Here is a 26883-nt window from a genome sequence, read left to right as displayed (position 1 = left end):
AGTTTTGTTTTTTGTTAAGTGAGCACTGAAAGAAATATTTTCCCTTTGAAATTGTGGAACATGCAATTCTTGTAAGAGAAGACCTCTTGAACTGCAAATGTGTTGTTCTAGATGATCTTGTGAGACTTCAGCACACAAATAACCTGCACAGAAAACATCTCTACAAGTAAATTTTAAGAGTAAATCGAGTACCCAACAGTATTACAACTTCATTTCCCATTATTTCCCACCATTAAAAGCTCACCTTCATTTTTCAAACTATAGTCGTCTAGCCTTCGAATTTTTGTTTCCAACCTGTTTAACACCTTGTCAAGAGCATGTCAGATCGCTACAGGTACAGTAGCTTTGTTTTAGACTAACGTATGTATTCCTGGTAAACATGACTGTTTTGAACACTGGAGCCTGGCAAGCCCCCGTATCTCTTGGCTCTGCTTGCTGTTAAGTTTCATGCTTCTGTTATGCGCAATGTAGAAGTGCTGCAGAAGCAATTTTTGACAGACTGGAAAAGCAGGCACTTTCCTCTGTGGTATTTTTTTGAGGGAAAGTGTATCCTACACATTCCCATAGTATACTGCCCAGACACACTGTGGCACTGGTGTGCAATTGCCTTGAGAGCTATGCGGCAGGAGACCCTGTCACGGCAGTGGAGTAGTTTCAGCTTCTTGAAGTTCCAACTGAAAGGAAAGAAATTGCAAATACAATGAACAATTACTTGATTTCTTCCCACCCACAAGTTTTTGTGTGTGTTTGCATTGTGTTTTTTTTTTCTAAGAGGAATTTACTTCTCATTTGCAGCTAGTGTCCTGTGTATAAAGCTAAACAGGTGGCTCAGAGAGTAAGGCAAGACTATGCCTTTGCCATGAAGCAACAAAGGCAGAGGAAATGATCACAGAAGAGTTTCAAGTCTGACTTTCAAAGACAAAGAAACATCAGAAGATCTGAAATTAGAATTAGAATACATTTCATATCAAGCCAGTTGTTCTCTTTCTAGAAGGGAACTCTCTACGAATTTCATGGGTATGGAAGGATTTCGCTGCCTCCCTGTATTCTTTCTGTAGCAAATGCAGGGGAGTTAGTATTTCAGATGATACATTCTGTGCTCACATCGTACACTGGCTAACTTCTGGATTTGCAGTTAAAGTCTAGTTTAAATTCTCTGTGAGATGGACTTACATCAGCAAACCAACCCAACAACTTCTCAGCCCTGTGTGTCCAGAGTACTCATGTTAAGTCCTGTTTACATACAGACACAATAGCACTGTAGATGTTTCCATCGAGAAAATGTGCTTACTGCACAGCATGTCCTGAAAGTCTGCAACCCTTTTTACTGCCCGGCAAATGTCCTGCAGCACTAGAACCTGTTGAAAACAGGGTGGGAGACACTGCGAATAAAGGGTTTACGGTATGGAAAGTGGAGTCACAGATGAAGCCTGATTGAGACAAGAGAGGGAATGTGCTCCTGTAAAAGTAATGGGACATGGGTAAGGATCTTGGGGCAGGGACAAGGAAAGCGAATTTTCTAACTGGATCGCTTTCCAAGCACGTTCAGCAGAGTAGAGGCTGTTAGGACTTCTGATTTGGAGATAAATTTCTCCAAGTTCACAACATAACTCAAATGATTGTTCAATTTAACTTGCTATATTTATAGAGATTTTCTTTATTCTGTATTGGGAATATTTCTCCTCAGCTCCTTTTGGCCAGAAACTGACCTGATCCTAAATGTGAAGAATGTCCCTGTTTTTTGAAGAAGTCTAGATCCAGAAATGAATTTTGAAGTCCATATTCACTTATCTTTATGGATTAGATAAAATGAAGCATTTCTTTTGTATTTTTTTACCAATGATCTTTTTCTAATTTATTAAGGAAAAAATTGAAATGTTTTGTTCCCCGTTTATTCTAATTCACAGTTTAAGGAATGTCACAAACACAGGCAACCTTAGAAGCCATCTAATTAGTTCTGGTCCTCATACTATAGTTTATTCTTGTTTCCTTTCATGAAATAGTCTGACAAACACATTGTTTTCTCTGCTAGCTAGAAGATTCACAAAGGGCCCATGTCAGTGCAAATCAGCTACAAAAGAAAGCCCAGTTTTAAGGATCTATTGAATTTAGACAAGCTTTTCACAGATGTCACTGTCTTGCCAGAAATGGGCTTTATAAGAAATCAACACTTTATAATTATTATTGAAATACAGTATTATTTATAAAGGAGATGGGTCCATTTTCTAAAAATACACAGAAAGGCCGTTCTCTATTAATACAGGTAGATGTGAATCTGCCAAAGTTTGGAGTTATAGAATCTGCCCAGCTTTTGTCATGTTTTTGCATAGGACTCACCAGCATTCCCCGTATTTGTTTGCAATCTGTCATGTAGCACTGGGTAAATTAAAAGGTAAGAAAGTACTTTCTTTGTTTATTTAACCAAAGTGAAACTAGCTTTCAATTTTTCCTTGTTTCAACTTAAAAATAGGTTTTCTTTAATTCAATATCCTTTTTATTTCTACATGTGGCTGCAAATCCATGCAATAAGGGCAAAGCTTTCAGGGCTGAGCACAAATACCGGAGCTTCTAGTTACTGAACATATCTGAGACCTCATTTTCAGCATATGAGGAGGATTTGCAGCTTCTGTTATGGCATTTAGACACTTTGGTGGTTAAGGAGAAAGGATCAGAAGCTAAAAATACAAAAAATAGTTACATAGGATGACTAAATAGTCCTGAAAATGTGCCTATAGATAATTCGCTTAGTTGCTTGGATACATTCAGGTGAGGCTGCTATAAAAACTTAAATGGGTCATAAAGAAACTAATTCACTGAAACAAATTAAATTTCTCAGATTTCTATAATTGTTAAGAATCTATTTTCCTAAGTATTTAGGATTTTTTTGGTTATTAACAGATATTAACAAAAATAAAAGGTATTTGGAAAACACAGTTTTCAGGAAAAAAAGAATTATTAATTTTAAATTTTAAAAAATATACAAACTTTTTTTAGTCTCAGAGATAAATTAATGCAGAGAGTCTTTGTGCATCTGAAGTAAAAGCTATTTCAAAGTACTTGTCAAGGTCTTTCTTATGAATCAGGTTAATGTCAATGACATCAAAAAACCTCAGTCATTTGCAAAAGCTAGTATTTCGTCCTTTATTACCATTCCCTACCAATATTGGGTCATACAGAGAAAAGTTCAAAGTAAGCAGTTTTGCTTTGCAAGCAATTTTTCCAGGATTCCATCACGCCTACTCTTGTTTTAACTCTTCACGCAAATGCACTTATAAGGTTGCATATGCCTCCCTGAAAATTAAAGTTAGCTGAGCCTTTAAGCTCACTTTGGAACAAATGTAACGTATGCATTTTACTGCAGGAGTTAGTTAAGTGTAACACAAGATACATCCCCCACAGACATGAAACATCTCAGTCTTACAACTCTTCCAGTTTTTGCATGCCTGATTAGTCACTGTCTTTTCTCCCTCAGAACTGTGTTGCTCCACTGAGCATGTACCAGTTCTTTAAATGTTCACACCATCAGTGTTAAGGATCGGGTTCTACTCCGTGCATTTGAAAAAAGCTGCATTTCTGGAGGAGTTTTGAACTTCTGCTCTTCCACTTTTTGTAAATGTTGATAAATCAATAATCACACTCTTAATATAGATATTTTTGGTAATGCCAAAGAGCCACAAAGTAGGCCAAAGGCCAGTATCTTAACTCAGAATAATATAAATATCTATGATGTTTCCTGTTACTGCTTTTGCACTGATAGAAAACAGTTGTTCCTTCCGTCAGCGAATGCTTATTTTTAAGTGCTCTAAGAGTGTGAGGCCCTAAGCTGTTGAGCGATTGAGTGCTTGTAGTTCTCATTAACTTTAGCAGGAGTAAAGAATTCTCACTTGACAAAAAAGCAACTTGTAGAACACCCGTTTCTTCGAAAATGATGTGAAGTGTGCTGAGTACCATACAGCCTTGTAATTAGAATTCATACTAAATGCTTTCCAAGGCCTTGTCTATACAAGAAAGCGCTTGTCAGTATACTTAGATCAATACAGATATACTAGCTAGACTTTCTTGTACAGAAAGCACTTACCTGTGAAAAGAATGCCCTGTCAATAGAATTTACAGAAGCTCACTGTCTGAGCAGACAGTGGTTTGTTTGGTTTTTTTTTTTCTTTATTTTTTCCTTTCTTTTTTCTTTTCTGAGAGCAAAAGCTGCATTCACCCTAGGGCTTTCTCTGTTTAAAAAATAATAACAATAAAAAAAACTATTAGATGTTACACTTGTAAGTACTATCCCAGAGAACCTTTTTAGTCTAGATTAGTCCTACAACCTTGTTTGTCATTCTGATAGCAGCAGATATAACAAAAATGTTGTCTCTTACAGAAATGTTTGCTGGAGAAAAAAAATAAATTGAGTTTAATATTCAGGTTTGAACATGGCTTGGTGTGAATGTATTCTGTAGACGTTGTGGAGAGTGGGAAATACTGCACCCCATAGCTGGTGTGCTGTACTCCAGGTAGTGCAGCAGTGAGAAGGCTCAGGTCAGCATCCAGTGAGCACATCTGGCAGAAATAAACCAGTGGCAGCAGTTGCCAAAGCAAGGACTAGCAGGAATGGTGGTGAGGGAAGTGAAATTGGGCCCATTTATGGCCACTTCAAATTCTTTCAAATACCAGACCATGCAAAGAGACCTATCCACCCGTCCATGAGGATATAAACTTCCAAGTGGTGTCTTCTCCCCAGCCTTGGGGAAAACTGATGGCTAGTTGCTAGGAAGAGCTACCAAACTAGTCAAAGCTGGGTAATTAAACAGTTCCTTACAGCTCTGCATAAACCTCTTTTGTTCCATGCATATTGGCTTTTTACTTCAGCTCCTTCCTGACTGCCTCACTTGGACCTCATTCCTGATGTTCCCCTTTCTCCTCTGCACGCTTCCTCTCACCTCCCTTTCCCTTCAGCATCTTTCCCTTCCCTTCTCTTTACATGTGCTTTATCTCTTCTTAACTGATTTCATCACTATTCCCTGAATGGAAAAAAAAAACACCCACCAACCAACAAGAAACCCAACTATGAGACTAGCTTTCTCCTTATTGCCACTATAAAGCTCACTTCACTTGCTTGGTCCATCCCTGCCTCAGCTGGCTCTCTCCCTTGTTGGTGTAGGTTAAAAGAAATAGCTGTGTGGGAAGGATCATCTATTCTGTGTTTGCTCAGTGCCCAGGGAAATAGACTTTATTTCACTCAGCCTCTGGGCAGTACCACACTAATCTTTGCTAAGGGTAGAAGTTTAGAAGGCTACAGCTTTCCTAAAAATAATATAAAGGTATATAACTAAATGTAGAAAATGTGTGCATACACACTGCACTGTAAAAAGTTGGAATTGTACCAGATATAGATACAATCCTGTTGTGAGACACATGCACAAAATTGATTCCACTGAGGGTTACAAAGGCATTATTAACAGCTGAATCTGTCTAATAAATTTTTGCTACACCTAGTAAGGACTACACGTATATACATACATATATGTATGCGCCTATGCCAAGTTTGGCAGTTCTGCTCCACCACCAAAGTGTGCATAAGACTGAGCAGGTGCTAACTGATTTCACAGGCCACAGTTTGGCATGTATGAATCAGGTGCTGGTGGACAACACCACCAACTGCAGATGCTTAATAAAGCTTCTCCCTTTAGCCCTTCTCCCTTTAGCCTGCTCCCTCCTCTTTTCTGGTGCAATTACTATTTTGTCTGTTTGGAGATGGAAATATTCTGATTTGGGCTTTCTGGCAGCAGCTGAGTGGCAGGTATGCAACTGCTTTTGCAAGAAGACATTGACTTCTGCACCTCAAGGAGGCAGCCAGCTTGTGGCTGAAGTGGCAGCAGTGAGAAACCGGTGCAGGAGCAACTTAAGTATATTACTGAAAGGTGATATGGCAAGGAATGAACTAGGCTTGTGCCTTCTGTTCTTTTTAATGAATTACAGAGATGACTCAAACTTTTTCTTGAGTTACTTTCATGAATGTTAAGATTTGCTTTCATGTTTTGCTTGATGTTCACTGAGGGATGGGGATTGGAAATTCTCAGGACTAATCACAGTAACATGGATGTTGAACATGTAACAAAAGAGCTTCTTTGCAAAATCTAAGCAAAAATAGCCTGAATTAAAAAAAAAAAATCTATTTCTCTTGGTATTTGCTGTGCCATAAAATCTCTACTTCTCAAAGGCTTTTTCTACATGGAAGAGGTATATCCTCAGTATACCTTAAATGGCAAAATGGCACAATACTCCTTATCATGTGTGTGTATATATATATTTTTTTATATATATATATATATACACACACACACATATATATCTCAAAACCCACCTTAGCCAACACAGATAATTATCTGATACAAGCACTGCATGTAGACAAGCCTTTGTCTACTTCTTGCATGTTTTCCAGGGCAAAAAAGGCCAGGTAGGCATTCTTTGTACATCAGTCAAAAGTGTACAAGCACAATTTCTTCTCTTTTTTATTCACTGTTGTAACGGGAGAAGAAGAGAGATCTATATTCTATCCCACTCCTGTCTTTGTCAGTAGACAAGGAGTATGAATAGAGAAATCTGTGATTAATCTCCAACCAGTTCTAAAGCAGTCACCTGTTGTAAACATCCTGCAAAGGAAAACACTGTTTTATGTGCTTTGTATATGCATGCACGCTGGACCCAGTCATGCAAGGTACCTTTGAAAGCCCTCAGCTTCTGAGCATCCACTAGAGGAGAGAACAACTAGCACCATGCAGGACTAGGGTCTCTGTGTATGCATACACCAGTTTCAAATATAACCCTGAAGGTGTTTAGACCTTCAAATAGCTACATATCAGTGTAAACTGTAACTTCAGAATACATGTCATCTCCAAGCGGGAGGCCTGGATCCAGAGATGACATCTCCACTGCTAGTCATACCTGATGGTTAGTCCTGTCCACAGTGTTGGCAGTGGAAGCATGGTCACGAGTGTTTTGTCGGACTCGGGTGGAGTTTTGCTGCTCAATGGTTGAGGAAGTGGGGATGCAGAACTCTCTGAAACACCTTTTGAAATTCTCATCTAGAAATGCATAAAGGACTGGATTAAGGCAGCTATTTGTATACCCTAGAGCAATACAGAAGTGCCAGGAGACAGTTTGGAAAGTAGTTTCTGGGATGTTGACCAGGGCTTTAACGATGACATAAATGTGGATGGGAGTCCAGCAGACAATAAACACCGCCACCACTACAAGAACCATCCTTGTGATTCTCCGCAGGTTCCTGTCCTTCTCTTTGGAGCCAGATAACATGCGAACGCTCTTCAGGCGTAAAATCATCAGCCCATAGCACACGGTAATGATCAGGACTGGCATGATGAAGGCAAAGATGAATACACAGATTTTCAGGAGGTTCTCCCAGTACCACGCAGGGTGGGAGAATGTAAGTGTGCAGTCAATAGAGCCTGGAGAAAAACAGCAGAGAAGAACAAGCAGGTCAGTTTTTCATTTGCTTTTCTTTAAACCTTTTTTGTTAAATATCATAGGCAAATATATGATCATTTACTAAGTAAACAGGTAAAATGAAGCAATCTGTGACCTGTCATCAGCACAAATATTGCTAGCACACAGTGCTGCAAAACATGTATGAAATGTGAGTTAGAAAAACAAAACAGAAGTCACGTGTTCTCTTTTGCATTTTATTGCTTGGAATTGCATGTATATTGGACAAGAAAAAGAACTGAATTGTCATAGATGCTTAAACTTTGACTCATTTTCACTTTCAGTATAAAACCTGGTGAAAAGAAAGATGGTTTAACCACCGTATCTACTGAGAGTTTGGGCACTGCAGGGCAATGGGGAAGAGAATGACATGATACTTGGTAACTGCACAATGGAGGGTCTGGATTTATGTTGAGATGCTGTCACTTCATGGAAGGTCTTTGAGCACCAGTGATCCAGAATGTGCTCTCTGCTCTGTGTCACGTCCTGCCAGACTAAGCGCAACATATCTATGACTGCCTACTTCAGTGGGGATATCCTGGGTAAAGGACAGCAGAAGGCAGGCAGGCACAGATGCTTTTCCAAACACTACAGTAAGTGTGTGGGGTAGTGAGACTCTCATGGACCCACAGAAGGAGCTGGAGCTGCCTGCTGTAAAAGACAGATCATGTGCAGTGCTGTGTCTAGTCAACTACAGCCAGATGCAAAATTGCTGAAGGGGTCCATTTGCACTGACACCTGCTTTATACAGGTTGGAGGTCGGAAGTTAATTTGACGCCTCTACAATAAAGTGAAACAACGCAGAAAGGAGTTTAAACATTGAAATACTCAATTTAGGAATGAAAGCCAGACTTACCATGCCTGTATTTAGTAGTTGCCATGAACATAACTGGCAGGCCAATGGCAGATGAAAGAATCCAGTTGCAGACATTGACAATTTTGGCATTTCTGGGGGTACGGAAATCAAGGGCCTTAACTGGGTGGCAAACAGCTACATAGCGATCCACACTCATGGTGCAAAGTGTAAAGATACTGGTGAACATATTGTAGTAGTCTATGGATATAACAATCTTACAAAGGATGGTACCAAATGGCCATGTTCCCATCAAATAATTCACACTCTGGAATGGCAGAGTACTTGTTGCTAGGGCATCTGCCAATGCAAGATTGAAAATATAGATATTGGTGGCAGTCTTCATTTTCGTGTACCTAGAAAAAAAAATCAGCAAAGCATGTGAATGACCACAACTGACAACGTTAAAGAAAATTGAGTCCAGTCCACCATCTCTAAGAAACTTCAGTGAAATAATGTGCTAGATACTGTCAAAGATCATCTTTTCTGCTTTTAACCAAATGACCTTGCTATGATTTATCTACAGTAATATTTGCAGTTCAGTGAGGCATTAGCTAAAGGGTGTAAGAAAGAAAAGATTAATTTAACTTGTGCAGAGAGGAAGGATACATGTAGAAGAAACAATATTATAGATGCTAAAGAACTGAGAAGCTGAAAAAAATTGTATTTGTACGTATCAGACACTGTACTAAATGGACAGATTTTCAGTATCTGCTGATGTCATGTCAAGTATCAGAACCGTGGTCTGTAGAAATAGAGAACTCATTTGTAGGTTGTGGAGTAGTAATTATATAATTCCTTAGGCAATAAGTACCTAAAAGATTAGTATAATTACCAAATCCACTGTGTCTAAAAATTCAGGCTTTTACACTTTCTCATTTGCTTAGGATTATAGAATTCTAAAATAATTTGTAATGATAATTACTACATTGCTTTACTAATCTCAATGTCCAATATAAGTTGGACAGATGTTCTTTCAATAAAAAGAGAAGACAGTTTTGATTAACAATATGCATTGAATGTATCAACAGAACCACCACCCCAGGTGGATGCTGCAGCCCTGTTGCTTGAGGTAGAAATGCTTGTTCTGCTCCACAGTGCCTATTTTGGCAGGAGGGTCTTCAACCTCCATTGCACCCCCTTCTTCCTAGGTCTGTGCTGCTAACAACCCAAAAAACACTTCCTGAATTTTGAATATGTCACACTTCGATCACAGCTGGGCAGGGGGAACTTTTTATGTTTTAATTTGCATTTGTGTTGCTGAAGGTAGAGTCCAAATTCCTCCTTAGTTTCATCAAATTTTTGAAGAGCCCTTCACTGTTTCAAGTCCATTGTGTCAGTTGAGCAGCACTTGAGATCCACTTTTTATGAGGCTGCTATACTTTTGCAGTGGTACAATGAATGTTTCACTCTAAGTAATGTTCCTGGCCGTGCTGCCCTGCTGTCCTGACTGCTGCCAAGGTTGCTGGGCACTGTGGCTGCCCAGCTTTCAGAGGGTCAGGTGGCTTGCTCTTTTGATAAAATTTTCTTCTGTTTCTGCGAAGTAACAAGTACAGTGTTTGATCAAACATTTTACAATTTATAGAGTGATTTGCAAGAGGAACAGCCCATTTGAAAAGAACTTTCAGGCAACCTGCTGGGGAAGACAAAGTGTAAAATACAGTATTTCATGGTTTTTTTGCTGACTTCGATCTCTTCAGAACATGAGTCAGCTGCAAAAAAAAATGATGACAGGGCTATGCAGGGAACACGTTTGGAACTTTTTTGGTAGGGTCTGGAGAAATGCAGACTTCTTGTTAAATGCATCTAGATAGCTTTTATGATGAACATCTGAAGAAGTTTGTACTGCCTCTGTTCTCTCATTTTCTAGCACTGTGGATGAGGAGCCACTAACAACCTTAATTTCAATTTAGGGTGTTTTTTAAAAAAAGATTTTCAAGCAGATCCAAGCTCTTTCTTGACTGCTGTCTTGAGAAAGTATGATCTGAGTATGATACTTCCAAGTTTTAAATAAAACCTATATTCTGAAAGTATGCTAAAAACTTTTCTTACAGGAGCACTCCATTTATCCAATACTAACTTAGGAAGAGGTAGATGCTGCAAGCATCCTTGCCTCTCTCTGCCGGGAATTATTTAGAAAAAATGTACAGGATTGCAGTGTGGGAGAGATGCAGACTAAGATTGCATTGTGAGCAGACATATCCAGCTTGCTCCAGTCTGATCCGCTCAGGCAGCAACAGCAGCGGAGGGGCAGTAGCTCTCAATTCCGCCCAGACACGGAAAGGTGATGAGGATCCTGCACCCTCACCCAGGCTGCTGATCCCTGCTCAGCCCTGAGGTGACTGCCCTATCTTTATGGCTGGACAAGAAAGCACACTTAGGTATGCTGCTCAGTGCTGCTGCCATCACACACGATTCTGGTGAAGTTCTGTCTAGAGACCACATCATCAGATGATAATGACATTTTTTTTTATCAGTCATTAAAGCCATTCTTATGATTTAAAGGGAATGCTTGATACAACAAACAAATAAATACATCAACCAATATGCAAGTGACTCTTGGGTTAGCATTCCCTGGGACTGGCATGGGCCTTATCCCACTTAAATGCTACACATTTTTCAGTTTTGCTATCTTGCTTTCTTTGTCAGTTTAAGCTTAGAAGTCCTTGGACTTATTTTGTTTAATGGGCTCTATAGGCTATTAATGAAGGATTTTGCTTGATGTACTCTGTAATCTTTATATTTCTAATCACACTGTTACAAAGACAGGAAGCAGAGCTTTTGTGGTGATAGAAAGTATTTACCTCCACAATTTCCTAATCAACAAAAGCCTACTGAAATTCACAATATTCTTTTCAGTGAATTCTTGGGATTTGGGTGTTTCTCTGTACTGAATATTTCAAGATTTTATAAAGGGCTTATTTCTGAAAGGTACATTTTGTTAAACATGTATTTTTCCAAATAAGTAGATTATCAGTGTCCCCAGGATTACTTTTTTGGTATGAACAAATAAATACTGAAGCGATTGATAAGAGGAATTTTAACAGCATGAAAAGTAAGTCCCTCAAAATGGAGCTCTTCAAAGCCTTGATCTTAGTTGTTATTATATCTTCTGCTAAGGCATCAATCTACCTATTTGAACAAGCAGCATGAACATTTCCATCATCCTGACATAGACGTGTGTGTGATGACATTTCTATACTTCAGACAGACTGGATTTTATGTGTAATTAAAGTCACAGGATATCTGTATGACTTATAATACCAAAAGTACTGTGTTTATAAATGCAATCTTTTAACAAATACTGTTTTCACACTTTCATTCAGGGCCACTATAGAATTTAAAAATGAACAGATATGTAAAGAAAGAGTCTTAAATGCAAACCCATGAAAATCTGAATGCTGGTATTTAGATTATACTGACATTTCAGCACCTAAAACACTAAGTATATTAAATTTTGCATGACCATGAGCAAGGTTGCAAGTGAAGACAGAAGTTGGCTTTGGGTAACATTACTTTTATTTTTACAACTCTGCAATGAAAGACTAATAGAGCAACATGATGATTCAGTTTTTTTGGTGAATATTTAGCTCGATACTGCTCTTGATACATATTCAAATTAATTATGCTCATTATAATACTGACACCCACTAGTATGTCCTTTCTGTCTCCTCAGTGCAGGTTTTGTATCATAAAATATCTATGCTTATGAAGCATTTTTTTGTTGGTAGTAGCAGATGATAGATCAGATTTACAACAGTAAGAATATACTTTATGCCTATCTAATTCTGTAGGGAAAACTCAGCCTTGGCTTTATCTTCAATCCAGCAAAGCTTTAAAATATACTTGAAGTTTGAGGATCTGAGCTGTAGAGGTCCACTCAACTGAGATTTGCTTGGAATAAGAAAAAGCAACAGAGAAAATAATGAGAATCCTACTCAGACAGTCACTAAGTTTCTAGCATTCAAGGATAAATAGAAAGCCATGAAATGACCTCTTCAACTGGCAGCCCATGGGCCACTTGTAGTTTGCAAACCAAATAAAAGGTTCACCAAACCAACCTAGAGAGACCCCAGCTCCATTGCACAAAGTGTAACAGCATCTTGAGCAGGAGCCATGAGCACCTTCCCTCCCACCTCACAGTCATGCGACAAGAGAGATGTGAGCATGCCTGTGCCTCTCTCTCTTTCTGCAAGACCCGCGCCACAGCTCTGTTTCTGGCCTGCCCACTCCAATGGTTTAGTCTCCACCTTATCACCTCCAAAAATTTTTGAAGAATCTTTTCTTTTAAGCCTCCCTGGCTTAAAAGTAAAGAACAAATAACATGAAGACCATATCTTTTCTTAAAAAATAATGACATTTTTAGTTCGCATTGCACTTTAGCTAAGCCTAATAGACACAGTTGGTATACTGCCACCTGAGTCTTGTCCCTACCACTCCGTGGACAAACCATTTACATCCATGTGGATTGTTGAAATATAATCCTCCAGACTCTTCAGCCCTTCTGTACCACATCAGTTTTATAGCATCCTTGTACCACTAGGCTGGTGCAAAGAAGCCAGAGAGGGGGTCCGCATTTAGCCCAATGAATATAGTAATACATACCATTACAAATTAATTTGAAAACTGTTCCTATCCGAATAACAACAGTGAGGAGAAAAGCAGAAATGGTCTTTTGCACTTAGGAAATGAGCTGGCCAACGACAGATTGGTAATAACTACTTTCAGCAACACAAAGGCATGCAAGTTTTTGTCCACAGAATGCTAATTTGGAGACAAAGACTGCTTCAACTGATCTGTGTTTAAGTTCAATGCAAAATATATAAAAACTGTCTTAATTACAGGAGATTCATTGCAGAAAGCAGTCGTTCATGAAAATGGTTTGGCTGCTGAAAGAAACAACAGCCAGCAATTAGGTCTTGCATACAGACAACCTGACATAACTCTCGTTGATGCTGAAGGAGATTAGGTTAGTGTTTCAAATTCATGTTCTTCTTGCATAAATGACTTGTTAAACAAATGAAGAATCATTATGTGCATTCATTAGATTAGTTCAGGTCTCCTTGGGTGGGAAGATTAAAACATGTGAAGTATGCCTAGTTGAACCAATTTAAATGAATATTTATTTCCGTGGCTGTTCTGGTGCATCTTGTATATGCAACTCAAAAGCAGTAGGAAAGAGGGATTTTTTGCATGCTTTCCCGAGATATCAGGTACTTTCAGTTTTTGTTGAGCCCTTAAAGCTTTGACAAAGGTCATGTCATATTCAGGACAGTCTGGAAAAACCCTCAAAAATTTCTTCAGTCTGCCAATCCAATTAGTATGTTTGACACTGAAATGAAGTCTCTCAGCTAGGCCATATTCTGGAAATTACCTTTGAGCTAAAGGGTCTCAAATGATAGACTTGACTTAACTGATGGCCATCCTATCTTACTGTCCTTTTTCTTTCTTTGCATGGTAGTGAGTCTCAATAGAGTGAAAGACCCGTACTGTATCTCAGCCACAGTTGCAACATGTGCTGTGGCAGACTGTTACCTATTAAAGTTTTGAAGTCATATATATTCTGGATGAGCCTAATCTACCTGTCTGGGAGCATATGATTTAATCAGCTTGAAGATTTAGTCTTTGATTTTTCTATTCATGGGTACTTCAGAATGCTTACACCTTAAGCCATTAAATTCAAGCTCTGGGTACAAGCACCATAAATTTGTGCACAACCCTTACATGTCATTAGGTGGTCAGGCCACCCAGATTGGAGATGCTATACTGTGGTTAACAATCTACTCATCCTTTTGATTTATGTTCTTCTGAAGAGATCACCTACAAGGATGCAATTTAAAAATAATAAGCACTGAGGGAAAACAAACAAACAACAAATAAAAACCCCCTCTCCAGCAGGTACATCATTATAGCAGGAAATGTTCACACTTAGTTACAATGAAATTGTGCAATTTGCAGCATATTCACTTACTTCTTGCACTGATCCTGAGTTTGGGGGTAAAAGCTGAACTGGGGAAGGGAACAAGATTTTATTGCCTTTAAGAAAGACAGAGGCAGGGGTTGTTTCCTCCTATTAAAGCCTTGCATCCTGACTCCCAACACGGTGCTACCCGGTCACTGCTGTGACTGGTGATGGTGGTTTAATTAGAGAGATGAAAAAACATATGAATATCAAGCATCACTTCAGATCTCAAAGCATGACATAGTAAGGAAGCGTACTAGATCTAAAATAGCAAGGCCTTGACATACTCGGTTGGGAACACAGCAAGGCCTTCGCATACATTATGCTGGAGCAGCCTTCCACTCCCTTCCTCACACACCAGCCAGGGGATGTGCATTTTCTAAAGGAATTTGAATGTATGTGCTGAATGTGGATCTGAACATAGGGCAGATAACTGCTGGACTGTAGTTGCTTCAGCTGCTACCTCTTTTCTCCCTAATACTTTGTTTTCCCACTGCCAAGTTCCTTTTTCACTTTATTCTCCTCCATAGCACAAATGAAATTAAGCCAGGATTTCAGCAGAGTTTACTTCCCTCGGGTTATCTTGCTAGCATCTTTGTCCTTTCCTTGCATCAGGGCAGCATCAAGCCATGTGCAGATCCACGAGTAGTTGCTTACAGGACCCAGGCAGGAGTAGTAAGCAGAGCACACCACTTCTCATGCAGGAGCACCAGCTCAGGGCTGTTTCTCCTGTACTCAGAACCAATTAGCAACTTCTCTCAGACCTCAGCTTTGGGAGAGGCAGAGCTAAACGAAAGTCTTTTAGGCAGAGTCAGCTTTCTTCAGACTCTGGTGCCAGTCTTTTGGGGAATGATATGGAACCAAGAGAGTTGGGAGGGCATCTGACTCATCCTGTTTTCAATTCATTACAATACTGTTTTGGGTTTTGGACTAAAATTCACTTGTTGCTTTCTTTATGGCTCTTCCTGCTTTTTTGCTACTGAAAGGCATCATATAGAGGTCCTCTTTCTGCTATTTAGTTTGAATCAGTGAGTTTAGTCAATCCCCAGAGAAAACAGAACAAGATTCTTTCTTTGGGAAAAATAGCTATTTTGGGGAGGAAGGCTGGTCCTTTCCCTTGATGTCTGACTGAGGATTAACGAGCAAGGAGATTACTTTGGGCAGAACACAGAAACTCCACAGTAGTCATAGCAGGTAACTATTTTATTATTTCTCTCTTATTATTTTCATGCCTTTTTTAATTACATGTCTATGCAAAATATCTTGGCAGAAATCTGTACAAAATAAAGCTGATGTGATGCATTCTTTTTTTTTTTTTTCCCAAAAAGGAGAGGAGAACCAGCCAAGAACAGGTTTTTATAGATATATTCATACCAACTATTAATAATTACACTTTTTACTTTTTCTCCTCAGAGAGCCAACGTATGGGGGAGACACCTTCCTCCATCTTCCCCTTCTCCTCCAGGCTAATTACAATAGCTCTTGACAATTTTGAATATCCTTGGGATGTTCAAACCAACATGTTCCTATTGCTGTGTCTCCTGAATGTGTGTCAGGTCTTGCTTAGGGTTAAACAACTATCTAAGAATACTGTGGCTTCTCTAACCCCCGTGACAGGCACTGTGGTTACTCCAACCCCCAAAACGGGCACTGTGGCTACTCAAACCCTGGTGACAGGCACTGCAGCTGAACCAGAGAACCAACCTGTGCCGGTACCAGTTGCCCCTGTACAGAAGAAGAAATCTTGGAAGTGAAAGTCAGCTCGTTTAGTAAGGGATGAAGAAGCATGTCGTAAGAGGGAGCAGGAGGAAGAAGCATACTGCCCCGCCAGCAAGGAGGCAGACTACTCTGAAGCAGGGCCACCACAAGAACAGGAGGAGGAAGAGGAAAAATTCCCTGCTGGCCTGTGAGGAAGAACTCAGCGGGAGGGTTCCTCTTCTTCCTGCACTGGAACAGAGTGAGGCTCTAGAACACCTGCAATACTTTGATGGCATCATTGTGTGGGGCAACACAGCAGAAGAGGTTTCTGAGAAAGGGAAGAAAATAGTCCAAATCCTGCTGAAAGCCGGTTTTGCCATAAAACAAAGTAAGGTCAAGGGACCTGCACAGGAGATCCAGATTTTAGGAATAAAACGGCAAGATGGATGTTGTCAGATCCCAATGGATGTGATCAACAAAATAACTGCCATGTCTCCACCACTTAGAAAAAAGAAACAAGCCTTCTTTGGCGTTGTGGGTTTCTGGAGAATGCATAGTCCAAATTACAGTTTGATTGTAAGCCATCTTTATCAAGTGATCTGGAAGAAGAACAATTTCAAATCGGGCCCTGAGCAATGACAAGCCTTTGAACAAATTAAACAGGAGGTAGTTCACGCACTAGCCCTTGGGCCAGTCTGGGCAGGACAAGATATAAGAAATGTGCTCTACACTGCAGCTCGGGAGAATGGCCCTACCTGTAGCCCCTGGCAGAAAGCACCAGGGGAAACTTGAGTTTGACCCTTAGGGTTTTGGAGTCCGGGATATAGAGGATCTGAGGCCCGCTATACTCCAACTGAAAAAGAGATATTGGCAGCATATGAAAGGGTTTGAGCCGCTTTGGAAGTGGTTGGTACCGAAGCACAGCTCCTCCTGGCACCTCTACTCCCAGTGCTGGGCTAGATGTTCAAAGGGAGGGTCCCCTCTACTCATCATGCAACTGATGCTATGTGAGTAAGTGGGACGCACTGATCACACAACAGGCTCGAATAGGAAACTCCAGTCTCCCAGGAATCTTGGAAGTGATCATGGACTGCCCAGAAGGCAAAGATTTCAGAATATTGCAAGAGGAGGAAGTGACACGTGCTGAAGAGACCACACTGTATAATAAACTGCCAGAAAAGGAGAAGCAATATGCCCTGTTCACTGATGGGTCCTGTTGTATTGTGGGAAAGCATCGGAAGTGGAAGACTGTTGTATGGAGTCCTATGTGACAAGTCGCAGAAACTGCTGAAGGAGGTGAATAGAGTCAGTTTGCAGACATGAAGGCCATCCAGCTGGCTTTAGATATTGCTGAATGAGAAAAGTGGCCAGTGCTCTGTCTCTATACTGACTCATGGATGGTGGCAAATGCCTTGTGGGGGTGTTTGCAGCAATGGACAGAAAGCAACTGGCAGCGCAGAGTTAAACCCCTCTGCGCTGCCGCATTATGGCAAGATATCGCTGTCTGGGTAGAGAACCTGGTTGTAAAAGTACGTCACATAGATGCTCCTATACCCAAGAGTCAGGCCACTGAAGAACATGAAAACAACCGGCAGGTGGATCAGGCTGCTAAGATTGAAGTGTCTCAGGTGGATCTGGACTGGCAACATAAGGGTGGATTATTTCTAGCTCAGTGTGCCCATGACACCTCAGGCCATCAAGGAAGAGATGCAACATATAGATGGGCTCGTGACTGAGGGGTGGACTTGACCATGGACACGATTGCACAGGTTATCCATGAATGTGAAACATGCACTGCAATCAAGCAAGCCAAGCGGTTAAAGCCTCTCTGGTTGGAGGACGATGGCTGAAATATAAATATGGAGAGGCCTGGCAGATTGATTATATCACACTCCCACAAACCCGCCAAGGCAAGCGCCATGTGCTTACAGTGGTGGAAGCAACCACTGGATGGCTGGGAACATATCCCATGCCCCATGCCACCGCGCGGAACACTCCTGGGCGGGGGGCAGGGTGAGCGAGCAGCTGTGTGGTCCTCATCTGCTGACTGGGGTTAAACCACGACACACACAACATTTAAGATGCTGCAATGTCTTATAACTCCTATTACCCTCATTTATTTTTCTTTTCCCAGACACCATAAAAAGCTACTTAATGATAAAAAACAAACGACAGTAATATGTATGGTCCAATGCCCAAACAGTCATCTGCTGGTACACTTCCTTCTCTTCCAGCCTAGTTAAATGGGGGAAAAATTATCTGCCAATTGTTCTGGGACTTAATCTGGCCTGTTTGTTAAACCACCTTTAGCTGAGTCTTTGTTTGCCTGGTGCTGAGGCATATATGGGTCCCCAGTAAAGGTTGCTGCTTTCACAGTTATTGTGTAATACATGTGTCTGAAATAAATCAATGGTGCTAAAAAGGCTCCTTTGGCTGGGGCTGCACGGCTAGAAGGCGCGGCCCCTGGGTGGTGGATAGGGGATCCCTCTCTGGAGGGTGCACCGGATAAAATTGAAGAAGGTGCCGCGAACCAACGCAGCCTAAGGGAAGGCCACCCTGACAGAAAAACCACTGGCCCTCCAAGTCATGGGGGTTGGGCAGGAGGCCAACTACCTCCTCCCGGAAAAAAAATAAAAAGTTGCAGAAACGACGAGCATCAGAAATGGCAGGGATGGAGAAAATCAATAACGAAGTGAGGAGGAGGAGATGGAACTGGATTGGTCATGTCCTGAGGAAAAACTGACAGAAGACTGTGCTGTGGCCCTTGGGTGGACTCCAGAGGGAAGAAGAAAGTGGGGTCATCCAAAAACAACCTGGCGTCGGATGGTGGAGGTTGACGGCACGGCACACAGCCGCAGACCGATCGAAGTGGAAGAACGATGTTCGCGCCTTGTGTGCCCTCTGGCACTGAGAGAATTCAGATTCAGATCAGATCAGCTAAAAAGGCTAACTCCAACATATTGCCATTATCCAGCAGTGGGTGCTTACTGCTGAAGCTTTTTCTTTGCTAGGAAGATGTGGAAAGGAAAACTGTCAGTTTCTTCAACTTAACTTTCTCCCCTCTGCCTTCAGGGAAGCGTGATTGAGAGTAAAACCACTGACTACATCTATGATAACTGTGGTGACATTTTTCTAGGGGGGACAAGTTAACAGCTATTTTCTCTAGTTTCCAGGTGCTTGTTCCCTCCTCCTGATTTGTAAACTGACCACCTCAGGTGAGGACTGTACATCAAACATACCCTGTTCACCAGGGAAGCTGGCAGGGAAGCCTTTGAAGACAGTTTTACTGCTAGTAGATGTGAGATCCTCAAAGGTGTGATGGGAAACAGCAGTGGTAATCCCCCCAGTCCCTCGAGCACGGGGTTCAAGGCAATGGCATAGACCGTTACAGATCAAAGTAATGCTAAGTATACAACAAATGGTCTCTCGCATAGAAGAGACTGGGATCTTCTAGTGAAGCTGTCGAGTGTGATCTGGTAAGGAGCAACAGAGGTGAGACACAGGGAGTAGAGAGAGAATAAATGCGAAGGAAGACTTGCCTGTGACGGGGGGAAAGGGGAAAGCAGGCGATGGCAGAGGAAGGCGTGACAGAAAGAAGGAGCACGATTGAGAAGACTGGATCAAAAGTACGGGGAATCATGGATTTAGTCTCCATGTGACAAGGATGAGATGGCGTCTGAAACTGGGGCTCTGAGGGAGGTACTGAGACCATCACCTTATGAGAAGGATTTGGGTAACTGGCTTCTTGGATGATTTTTCTATAGAGGCAGCACATCCCAGGGCTGGAGGTTAGCACTGTGCAAGGGGAAAACAGGAAAAGATACCCTCACTGCTGCTCCCTGTTCCCCCTTAAGAAAGAGACTTCTCTCAGCTGGGATTGCCCCATACAGCACAACGAGGAGGAGATGCTCCGTTTTACACAAACATTTTTGTTTTGAAGTTTTATTCCTGATCTGAGATACAAGATCTTATAGCTGATAATTGAACACTTCTCAGTAAGAAGGTGGAAAAAATATGCTATTTCATGTCTTTCACAGTTATTTGATTAGCTATGGTCTGTCATCCCTACCTTTTTTCATCATGTAAATTCAAAGGGAAAAATAAATAAAATTTACAAGTGTTTAACATTAAACGGGTGAATGAGAATGCTTCTTAACACAGCTGAGCTAAGCTGTGGAACTCCTTGCTAGCGAACACCATAAAAGCGAACTTCCAAAAGGGAGCAGGGGCTTTGAAAGATAATGATAGCATCCCCCCTTACAATACCATAATCCCAAACTTCATGTTATAAACCAAAGAAGGCACAGATGGTTACAAAAAGAACTTTCTTTGAGATCAGCCTAACCACAGTAATTCGGAAAACAGTTGCTTTCAGGTTTTTAAAAAATATAGTTATAATGAGTGGATTTGTATTTTGCAGAGAATCATCAAGGACTGAAAACTTGTTTTCACTTTGAATCACAATGAAAATAAATAATTTTTTAAAAATGCCCATTAATCAGGATCTCTACAACATCCATCTTAGAACACCTAAGCTTAAAAATAACCAACTTAGAATCTTTAAAAATGTTTCGGAATTCTGGAATTTTACTTTAGAGAATATTATTTCAAAGCAGCTTTGTTTAGAAGTGGTAATATTTGTGACTTTTTACTTCCAACCTTATTTTTGATTCTGATTTTTTTGGGACTGCTGCATGTTAGAAATGTCCACAAAAAGCTACTGAATACATGCTCATGGAAACTGCAGCTCGGGAAGTCTCTCTGCAGTCTGACAGACTGTTAAAAAGATTCTCACACAGTGATGCCCCTATTTCTTCCACTTTTTGACTAAACACCAGCTACTGGCTATGGTTGGAAAAGAGGTTAGTAAACTAGACTATGATTTTGAGACATTTGGGCTAACATCATGTTATGTTTGAGATTTTTATAAATACGTTGCCTTTTGATCTAGAAAAACTATAAAAGCTTATCAACAGCGTTCAGCAAAAGCTATGCCTGATGATTTGAAAAAATACTGCAAATTAAAATGAAATAAAGCAGTACTTCAGGATTATGTTAGCTAATTAGCTCATTAGTCATTAGCTTGCTAATAATTACATAATACAAACAATATGTGCTTACAGTATTTTCTAATTTTACTGAAGCCGTGAAAAGTTGCTACATTTTGACTTATTTTTATCAGGAAACTAAAAAAAATAATCAGGAAGTGTTTAACATTATTTTTCATGGGAGCTATTACCAAAATGATACTCCAGGAAAAATACAGTGGGGTCAAAACAGCTTTTTCAAGAGAAATCGAGTGAGGGGGGATGTTTTCTGCCCAGAAGTGCCCAGTGGTAGCCGCTAGCAGAGCAGGGGGGTCTGCCCTCCTGGGGCAGGTGTGCTGTCCGGCGGGCGGGCGAGACCGGGGCACAGGGTGGCACAGGGTCTGCAGACGAGTGTGGGGCTGCAGAGCCATCACTCATTCCGCAGTCGCCTCTGCTCCCTCAGGGAGATGGGGGTTATCCCCAGGTTGCAGGCTAATGTATTTTTGGCAAGATTTTGACCGTGTCTGTATCAATGCAATTTAAAAAAAAAAGAGAATACAAAGGTATACATGCCATTTTATCTATCTGCTTCCCTTGATCTTGGGGAAAGGAGGGGAGCCTCTTGCTAGTCAAACATTTACCCACTAGCAGAGGTTGGTAAACTTCTATCACAAACAGTGTATAAAAACAGGGACACCTGCCTTTCTGTAATGCAGGATGCTGAGGGTCACCTCCTCACTAGGCTTCTCATTTAATTCAGCTTCTGCGCTGTTCCTGCCCAACCTGACTCCCTCAGTTCTGTCCCCAGATCTTCTCTGACTTGTGCTGGTGCACGGTATCAATTCAGAATTGACATGACTGGTTAAGGCTGCTGTGGCTTTAGTTAACAGCTCTTAGCACCGGGGTGGAACCTTTTCTTTGCAGACAGTGCAGCAGGCAGGACACACATTCACACATGCAATGCCATTCAAATGCAGAGAAGTTCATGCGGCTGTGGACGGGAAAGAAAAGAATGAATTTTACGCATTTCTTCGTTTCTAAGTTCACTGATCTATGCTGCTATAAGAGATGCTGTAGGCCTTCTTTCACACTGCATCCGTAACTCCATGTCACCTTGCAAAGAAGAACCCTTGTTTTTTAGAAGAACTTGCTTCACTTCAGCCACTTTCAAGCTTGCAATCACTTTCAGTTTATTTCTCTAAACAGACTCTCTCCGCTTCATATGTTATGACCTCTTTCCAAACCCCTCACTTTTCCCTTTCTGGGCACATGTGTGAGAATATTTATTCTTCTGGTGATATCAATTCTTTCTACAATTCAAATTTCACCCCAAATTCCGTTCTACTCAGTAAAACAGTTTTCCTGAAGTGTGAGTGAGCTGAGCTGAAGTAACCAGAGCTTTCAGTACTGCAGTCTTTCCAGATTAGATGATGTTTCAGTCATAGCTCTTTTTTTCAAAACACTATTAAGAGGCTGTTTTGAGAAACGTAGGAAGAAATGTCTTCATTTCAGAGAGGAGTTCTTTCCTGGTTTAATTTTTTTTTTTTTTTTAAGCGGAGTAATCATTTACTCTAATGAAACAAGACATTTCCTCCCTCCTGCGAAGCATCACGGAGAACCTGAGGCCCCTTTGTTTATGATACGTGACAAAATTAATAGCAAAGCCATTAAAGAATGACTCTTGCCTTGAGTGACTTTAGCGGCTGTTGGTGGAATGACAGTCCTCTCAGGGCACTTGGCACTGTGGAGGCCTGGGGCCTCCGAGAGCTATTCCTCTCTTTCAGACCAGCAATGCTAAAGATTTTCATCTATGATCTATTACAGCTCTCTAGCATATTGCCTTAATCACAGGGCATATTCTTCTTCCCACTCTAATGCATGACTAATATCCCACTGACTTGATGAGAAAGCTGGAAAAGCCTATAGATTACCGTGCGAATTAATTCAATACCACATGGTACTAATTGTACACTGTCTTGTTGTACTCTGCAGCACTTGCTGTTGACATAGCCATAACAACACTGTGTTCATATTAGTAATTTACACTTATACAAAGCACATGAGGAAAACAGATAATAAAATTTATCTACAGATTTTTTTCAGATCACAGGAAATTCATGGCTGGCAGTAAAACCTGACTATTACTGCTGTCACTCAGAAGGTGTTTTTTTGTACTTGACAAAGGAAACAGCTCAGTGTCAGTAACATGGGGTTCAGCCTCACACACTATGGATATAACATGTAAATATTAATTCAAGGGTGAAAGTATTCAGCTGAACAGGAACCATTTGGGAGAATGAGGAGGGTGGATGGGAATGCATTGATTATAACGCAACATGTATACAAATTGGAAATCCATGGACCTGCTTTGCATGAAGAGCCTGATTTTTGTATCGATAATGACAATACATTCCTAACTCTTTGTTGGACATGTCCGCTTTCTGCCCCCTGTTTGTCCCAGGTGGGATAACAGGGTGGCATTGCAGACTGGTAGTGACAGTTCCGCATAAGGCAAGCACTCGCACAGCTCTGGCTCCAAACCCATGGATCTGCTTCATGCGGAAAAGTTGCAAGGAAAACAATGTTTATAAGAATAACATAATAATTATTAAAAAAGTATTTCTAAAGAAGCTGAGCATGAGATATTAGCATGCAGCACACTGAACATGAAGTCACTGTTGCTTTCACTGGGGCTGGACTCTGAAAGGTCAGTAAGGACAGAGTTTCAAATATCTAAGCACCTATCTCCTAACTCCTGGTATTTTCAAGGCAAACTAGGTACCAATATCACTTTAAAACCTTATTTCTAGTAGTCTCAATTCTTCTCAAAATTAATATGAACATCAAGGATTTGTTCTTCCTGAGCAGGTGTGGTGTGAAAGGTAGATAAAGAAGGGGAGCTTTATATGATGCCAAATTCAATCCAGTGAAAGGTTTGCCTCCTCTCTGTAGCTGGATCTAAGGATACATGAATGTGGGCACATATGCTCACCATTTCACGTATGCATATTACATGATTGGGAATACTGTCATGTTAGTAAAGCTTCCAACAAAAAAAAAAAAAATCAGAAAGTTCCCTATTGCTGTCCAGATATACTAAACCTATAGAAAAGCACAGAAAGGAAATGCATTTTTACGTTTCTTAAACCACAGATCCTATTCAACAATGAACACGTCAACTCGTTTTCATCCCAAACTGGTAAACAGCTGCATGATATTAACTGGGAAGGAACTCTGTCATAACAAAAGCTGTTCTTGCACAGGAGACCTGGGTTCAGTCCTGCCTTTGCCATGGAATTCCCGGATGGTTTTGGAGAAGCCATTTAATTTATTTGTGTTTTCGTCTGTAAAATGAAAATATATTTTTGTTTTCTCCTATTGCTTCTGGCTTTTGTTTTTAAGCTGTAATCTCAGGGAAAGATGCTCTCTTTAGATAGAAATCTAAATGCAAGCGCCTCATTCAATTTGGCTTTGTGGTGCAAGTGTAATTCAATTAATGAATGTAAGAAATATGAACCTAGTATGGGTTATGCCCAGTATAAATATATAATTCCAGGGACAACCTGTGGCATATTTCTCTGCCGACAGCTATCCTGGCTCTGTTACATTGTGCATCTGCTTTTTCTCCCAGAGGAATGCATTCAACACTGCTCAGCCGCCTGCAGTCACACTCCTGTTCAGAAGCCTTTCTGCAGCTGTATCTTCACATAGATAGCTTGAGTCTCAGACTGACCAAAACCACAGGGCAGAAGAGAATCTCCCCAGCTTTGTGCATTTAAAATGCAGACTCTAAAGTATAGTTAAAACCACTAGGTTTCTGAACTACTATAGTTTGAACCATTGATGTGTATTACTTGCGTTCCCATTAGGTCTATGAGCTGCACAGGCTTTGCAGTGACATCCCCAACACATCCCGAAGGAATCATCCCCCTCCATGCCACAGCACCCTACTTTGACCACTATCCTCACCCTCATTTTTTTACCACTAGCACTGTCAGCGCTGCACCCACCATGAAGCCACCCCGGTGCCGCTGGCCTGCAAGCGATACTGGGCGCCAACCTCCGCTCCTGCCTGCCAGCCTCCTGCGGCCACGGCACCCATGCCCGACGGCTGCTAGCCCGACTCCTTGGGAAGCAGAGCGTTCAAAGGGAGAAGGGACGCTTTCTAGACCTGGGGACACTGGAAGCGCTGGGGCTGCCCCGGGAGGGAGGCAGCGCGCCCCAGGGGCACCCCCGCAGCACCGCCCGTTGGGCTCCCCAGGGCTCCGCGGATGCTCCATTTGGAAACGACGAGCACCCACGAAGGAAGAGGAGCTCGGTCAGCCCCGTCCTGTCGCGTCCCGCCGCCGCGCTCCCGTCCCGCCCCGCCGCTCCCGGGAGGTGGCAGTGTTCCCCCACGGAAGGCGCCCGCCCCGCTCCCAGGCGGGGAACGGAGCCCCTTTAATCTCGCTCTCACACACTTTCCGCCGATTTACGGGCATGGGATTTCTCGTGCGTGAAAGAGACACTTGTGAGTGACCTGCAAAAGCCCGGCTGGGCTTGCGGGCGAGAAAGTTGCGAAGTGCTGCAGCACAGCCGGGATTACGGACAGCAGCCGCGATCCTGGCGTATTTATACACGTGTATACGCATGTATGTATATATACAGATATAAACGTATATGAATATAAACATATATATCAAGACTTGAGGCGAAGGATCTGTAAGCCCGGGCAGAGAGAAGCGTTTAGCCGCGATGCCATTTACATTTGGCTTGTGCGTTTGGAAGAGGAGGGGGAAAGACGCGTGGATGTGTGCCGGCTGTCCGTGTGCGACCCCGTGCCCGCACCCGCTCACCGGCAGCGGCTAAAGTCCCTTTAAATCCTCCCTCCTCAGCGGCCAGGTGCGGGATTCAGGCCTCGTTGGCCAGAGCAGCTGGCAGAGGTGCTGCAGCACGGAGGGTCCGTAGAGCATCCCGGGACCCGCAGCGGTTTCTGACGGACCGCCCAGCCCGGCCGGTCCTCACGGCCCCACCGCAAGTTTCTCTCCCCCAATCACCCGCTCCGGCGCTTTCTCAAAAGCCTCCTTCCCTTCCCCGCGGGGGCAGGAGCCCCTCCGCACCCCCAGTGCGGCCCTTTGCGCGCTGCCTGCCGGAGAGGGGCCGCAGCACCCCCCGTCGGGACGCCGGCCCGCAGCCCGGCTCCCCGCGGCGGGGCGTCCGCCCCGAGGGCAGCGGCCGGGGGCTGCGGGGCAGGGCCGGGCCGGGCCGGGCCGGGCCGGGCGGGGCAGGGCGTGGCGGCACTCACCTGACGATGACATACATGACCAAGAAGTTGCCGAAGAGCCCCACGACGCAGACCACGGAGTAGAGGGCCATGATGGCGATGGCCGTCACCACGGAGGGGCCGCCGCCCGCGGGCGCGCAGGGCCCGCCGCCGCCCGCGCTGCCGTTGGCGCCGCCGCAGGGCTCGGAGCGGTTCCAGCCCGCCGCCGCCGAGGCGTTGCCCCAGGCCCCCGGCGGCGCGGCCGCGCAGGGCGGCGCGGCGGGGCGGCAGGCGGCGGAGGCGTTGGCGGCGAAGGGGACCTCCAGGGCGCCGGCGAGGAGCGGCGCGGAGCCGTTGCCCAGCAGGTAGGCGACGGCCATGGCGCGCGGCGGCGTCAGCGCGGCCAGCGGCTCCCCGCGCCCGAGGGACGCCCGGCGCGGCGGGGCACGGCGCGGTGCTGCTGCGGTGCGCTCCTGGCGCGATGCGCGGTGCCGGGGAGGCGGCGGCGCCCGCCCGCCCCGACGGCGCGCCCCGCCGCCGGCTGCGGGCACATGTGTGCGGCGGGCGGGGCGGGCGGGGGAGGAGGGGCCTGCGGCGGCAGGAGCGG

At 42.9% G+C, this 26883-nt stretch overlaps 1 protein-coding gene across 2 annotated transcripts; it reads right to left on the bottom strand.

Annotated features, from left to right (window-relative positions):
- Positions 1-127: 127 nt before the first annotated feature.
- OPRM1 (opioid receptor mu 1) lies at positions 128-26656 on the bottom strand (the record flags this gene model as incomplete). 2 transcript variants are annotated; one of them, XM_082305565.1, is made up of 4 exons in its annotated part: positions 128-160; positions 6937-7457; positions 8351-8703; positions 26319-26656. In XM_082305565.1, the coding sequence occupies 4 exons, from the start codon at positions 26654-26656 to the stop codon at positions 128-130; spliced, it is 1245 nt and encodes a 414-aa protein (XP_082161691.1). The 2 variants fall into 2 exon arrangements, with proteins under 2 accessions (XP_082161691.1, XP_082161690.1); XM_082305564.1 differs by lacking the exon at positions 128-160 and adding an exon at positions 636-674.
- Between the last annotated feature and the right edge of the window lie 227 nt (positions 26657-26883).

The sequence above is a fragment of the Platalea leucorodia genome (assembly GCF_965183815.1).
Source record: "Platalea leucorodia genome assembly, chromosome: 3".
Taxonomy (NCBI): Eukaryota; Metazoa; Chordata; class Aves; order Pelecaniformes; family Threskiornithidae; genus Platalea; species Platalea leucorodia.
This window is presented reverse-complemented; position numbering and strand designations above follow the sequence as displayed.